This window comes from Haliotis rufescens, unplaced genomic scaffold (assembly GCF_023055435.1).
Source record: "Haliotis rufescens isolate VD_foot unplaced genomic scaffold, xgHalRufe1.0.p SCAF_4, whole genome shotgun sequence".
In the NCBI taxonomy this organism is placed as follows: Eukaryota; Metazoa; Mollusca; class Gastropoda; order Lepetellida; family Haliotidae; genus Haliotis; species Haliotis rufescens.
The window spans coordinates 54,994,043-54,998,532 of NW_025964112.1; the positions used below are offsets into that span (position 1 = coordinate 54,994,043).

At 41.1% G+C, this 4,490-nt stretch overlaps 1 protein-coding gene across 1 annotated transcript; it reads left to right on the forward strand.

Annotated features, from left to right (window-relative positions):
- The first annotated feature begins 1,973 nt into the window (after nucleotides 1-1,973).
- LOC124128529 lies at nucleotides 1,974-3,696 on the forward strand. The gene is made up of 3 exons (XM_046491953.1): nucleotides 1,974-2,183; nucleotides 2,839-2,959; nucleotides 3,303-3,696. The coding sequence occupies exons 1-3, from the start codon at nucleotides 1,989-1,991 to the stop codon at nucleotides 3,476-3,478; spliced, it is 492 nt and encodes a 163-aa protein (XP_046347909.1). The 5' UTR covers nucleotides 1,974-1,988; the 3' UTR covers nucleotides 3,479-3,696.
- Nucleotides 3,697-4,490: the final 794 nt, after the last annotated feature.

The following is a 4,490-nucleotide window of genomic DNA, read 5'->3' on the forward strand; positions in this document are numbered from 1 at the left end:
CTTTGCTTTGAGATATAGTTGCCGTAAATTGACATACGATGATCGATGCTCATGATGTCAATCACTGGATTGTCTGGTCCAGACTCGATTATTTTACAGACCGCCGTCATATAGCTGGAATATTGCTGAGTGCGGCGTTAAACAACAAACAAACAAACAAACATTTGAGACCCGTGAAGATCCGGGGTAGAATATAGATCTTCAGCAACCCATGCTTGTCGTAAAAGGCGACTATCATCGGGTGGTCAGGCTCGCTGACTTGGTTGATGCATGTCATCGATCCCAATTGCGTGGATCGATGCTCATGAAGTCATTGCTTATCGGGGTAGAATTTCACATTACGTAAATATAAAACGTCGACGCCAGAGAATACCAAGTCTCGATTACCTGCTGAAAGAGACTCCATTGGACGTAATAGGTAAAAAATAGTGGTGAAAATTATATATGAATCAGCAATGACATCAGGCGTTTGCGAAATGGGTTTAGCATTTCCTGATCTATCCGTAGCACCCGCCACTCACACAATTCACATAAAAATACGCATTTTTTTGTTGCCGAACGCCGTAATTTCTTTTGCAAATGACGTCTCTATGAAGTTGTTTGTTTGTTTGTTTTTTACCGCCGCACCTAGCAATATTACAGCGATATGACGGCGGTCTGTAAATAATCGAGTCTGGACCAGACAATCCAGTGATTGACATCATTAGCATCGATCCAGGCAATTGGTATACGATGACATGTATCAACCAAGTCAGCGAGCCTGACCACCCGATCCCGTTAGTCGCCTTTTACGACAAGCATAGTCACCTTTTACGGCAGGCATGGTTGCTTAAGACCTATTCTACCCGGATCTTCTCTATGCAGTGAATATTTGAATGGGATCTGGTTACCCAGAACTCAATATCCTGTCACAGTAAATACACACTGTTGATACATCCTACACACCTTGTACATCCTCCGTCGTTATTTGTACCCAGTCAGTTGTGACTCGTGTACTTTTGTAAATAATTTTGGTCACCGATACATCAAATTCAAGCACGTCTTCCACATGCCATGCCACAATATTGAGGCTACGAATGTTATAGCCCTGATCAAACATTTTCGGCAACACCCATTTGACGCTCTTTGAAATCTTCGCGAAAAAGGGCATGCCCGATTATTCCCAGAAAGTTGTTAAATGTAGGCGGGAGGTCCTTAAATATTGCTCAAATTGACAATTGGAAAGTTGAAGTTATTCCTCCTGTTATACAGTCTTATGGGTGTTTTTGTCACTCTGAATCTGTACACATAGATCTAAACATTATATTTTCAGTTCAGATGGCTAAATCTGTGGAATGTAATTGGCTATGTTACCATTATTGCACGATATCAGACCATCGATATACCTGAAGCTTGATTTAAACTTCATGTTCAAACTCCCTGTGTTGATTTCCGAGCCAATCCGAGCAGAGAATGCATATTTGTGGCCTTCAAAGGCAGGCTTTTATTTTAAGCTCACATGCCACAATCGTTCTGTGAATACTGTGTATGTCAAGCTAATGCTCAGAAATTGTACTGATTTAATCACAAATTTCCCCGAAAACACAATGTTTGCAAAACAACAGTTACAATTTATTCCAGTACATCATATCATGTTCCCCCACAGTTATATTTAATACAGCAAATATTACGGCTAGTAAACCAATTTGTAACATTCGATGAGGCTTGTAATGTTTGAACTAAGATCTTATATTTCATACAACAATATGTATGCTTTGACAATCTTTGTTTTTCTGAAAATTATAAGATAGCTTTGATTATTATTACGAATATCCGTGCGTACGAATTAGATGGGCACTTCATTACACAGGGTTTAGCAGGTGAGCTACCATGTTTAATAAACGGAATGCATCAGCTTAAGAAGAGACAATTTGTTCATTTTCAAAATCAGTATCAAAGATAATCTTGTAATCTTTTCCACTGACAATTGACAGTAATGAAACATCGAAATGGCGATTTGTTCTTATTCCAGATGCAGCGACGAGTCCGGTAAGGCAATCGTGCACTCCTATCCAAGCAGGGTGAGTGACACGAAGATTTGCATGCAGTACAGGCCAGGTTACTTCCGACCAGGGCCTGCAGCCGTGGTGCACGACATGAAGTACAAACTGTGCCTCTCCGGGGATCAAGCTGGCTGTCAACTGGTGCGTGGAGTTCTCAAGCTTTTGTTTGTTTGTGTGTTGTTTAACGCCACACTCAGCAATATTCCAGCGGTATGCCGGCGGTCTGGAAATAATCGAGTCTTGACCAGATAATCCCGTGATTAACATCATGAGCATCGATCGACGCAATTGGGACACGAAGACATGCATCAACCAAGTCAGCGAGCCTGACCACCCGATCCCGTTAGTCGCCTTTTACGGTATGCATGGGTTGCTGATTCTACCCTGGATCCTCACGGGTCAGTTCTCAAGCAAATGTGGACACAAATATTTTATATTACATGTAGCAATGATACGGTTGTTGCTTACTTTAATTTAATTTATCAATGGTCCGTTTCTCTTATGTCAATACACCTATGGTGTTTGGTTCTGTTCAGTGAAGATGCAGTATATCTCAACTTATTTATGTGCGACGGGCACATACCAGTGTGAGGGTGTACATACAACGTAACGAAGCCCACCTGCCGTTTGTCCCCTGTCGCACCTGTTGTCAGCGTCTACAATCTGTTGATGATGAGACATGAACTGTAAAACTGTGTAAATATTACCGTAGGTTAGTTTTAAATAACTTCAGTCTAAAATTGGACACATTTCTGTGAACAGTATGTATGTTCTTCCTGCATGTACTTATTTCAAGACAACATGCGGAGTAACGGGTGACAGAAAGAAGCGTCAAACCAATGACGGCGGAGTTGAGTCAACAGCCAACACCACAGTGTACTTTGAGGATGACACCACGACAGCATCGCAAACAAACGGTAGGTTCTCTATCCATTAGGCCACGGAGATGGTTATTGAGGCGAGATATAAACGAAATTATTCGATGTAAATGAAGTTCAAATAATCGAGCTGTCACTGCTTTGGTCATGCATAAGATGTTAGGAAGGTCAGTTGGGTTTTGCACTGCTGTCAGTATTATTCTGGCCATATCACAGAGGGAATGCCTAGAATGGGCTTTACCCATTTTACCCATTTGGGGATAGAACCTAACGATCCACGATCCACTTACCTGCCCCATCAACAGAACCCGGGTTGATCTCTTTGATAGTCAAATTGTAGAAGTTCTACTGATGGATCAGAGAAGATATGATTTTCTTCCAGGCGATACTAGTGTTTCTCCAACAGCAAAGAATTGCCTTCCTGATATGTCTGTGATGTTCCCCGCCACCATCGTGGTCTTCATCGTCGCCCTGATACTCCTCCTGATCATTGTGTACATGTGTTTCCTGCTCATGAAAAAACGCGACGCAAACAAGAGGATGAAGACAATGAAGTGAAGTCCCAAAAGAGTCGCATGTCACACCGCTACTGATTCAGCTTAAGTCATAATAAACTGGAAATAGATATCATTTAATCGCACTGTCAAAATTTATTTCAATTCAACACACAAAAAAAGGAAACCCTTTCACACTTTTTAGATCGCACTAACACCCAGGTCAGTTAACACAGATCGCAGATTACATGTGTAACAAGGTCTCATTACTTACAACACACATTTTTCATAATGTTTACAAGACGCATGTTTCAAGCAATGAAACAAATGCACGCTTTGTTGGCACAGGAGGTTGTTTTTGTTAATGTAGTGTAAAGCACGCGACAGATTAGTGCACCTACATCTTGATCGTAGCATTTGAGTCCGGAATCGAAGTTGTTATTTGGAAAGTTTGCAGTGTTTCAGTGACTTTTCATCGTAAGGTTTTGACAAAGTCTGTAATTTTGGTGAAATCCAAATCTTAAGTGTATACTTTCTTTTGCCCAGCAATTAACATAAGTCTTAGGTCGTTGTTTTATGCCACGGTCATATTTTGAAGAATAAAAAATATACATTTGGAATGGTTTTGTTTATGTTATTTTTACAACCTACAATTTTGCCCCCCCCCCCCCCCCCCCCCCTCAACCTAACAAATCTTTAGCACTTGTCGTTGATAGAATTGACACAACGGCACGTATGACAATAACAATTGTTATCAGGTTTAAGCAACTATAATTTATGATTTTAAAGCGACTGTAATTTACATTTTTGTTCCTGAAAATCAATAATGTAAGGATGATTGTTGTTTATGAAGCAGCACCAGGCAACATTACAGTTTGGTTTGTTTGTTGTTTTACGCCACACTTAGCAATATTCCAGCTACGTGAGCGCGGGCATCCAGTGATTGACATCATGAGCATCAATCCACGCAATCCATCAACCAAGTCAGTGAGCCTGACCACCCGATCCCATTAGTCGCCTTTTACGACAAGCATAGTCGCCTTTTACGACAAGCATGGGTTGCTGAAGGCCTATTG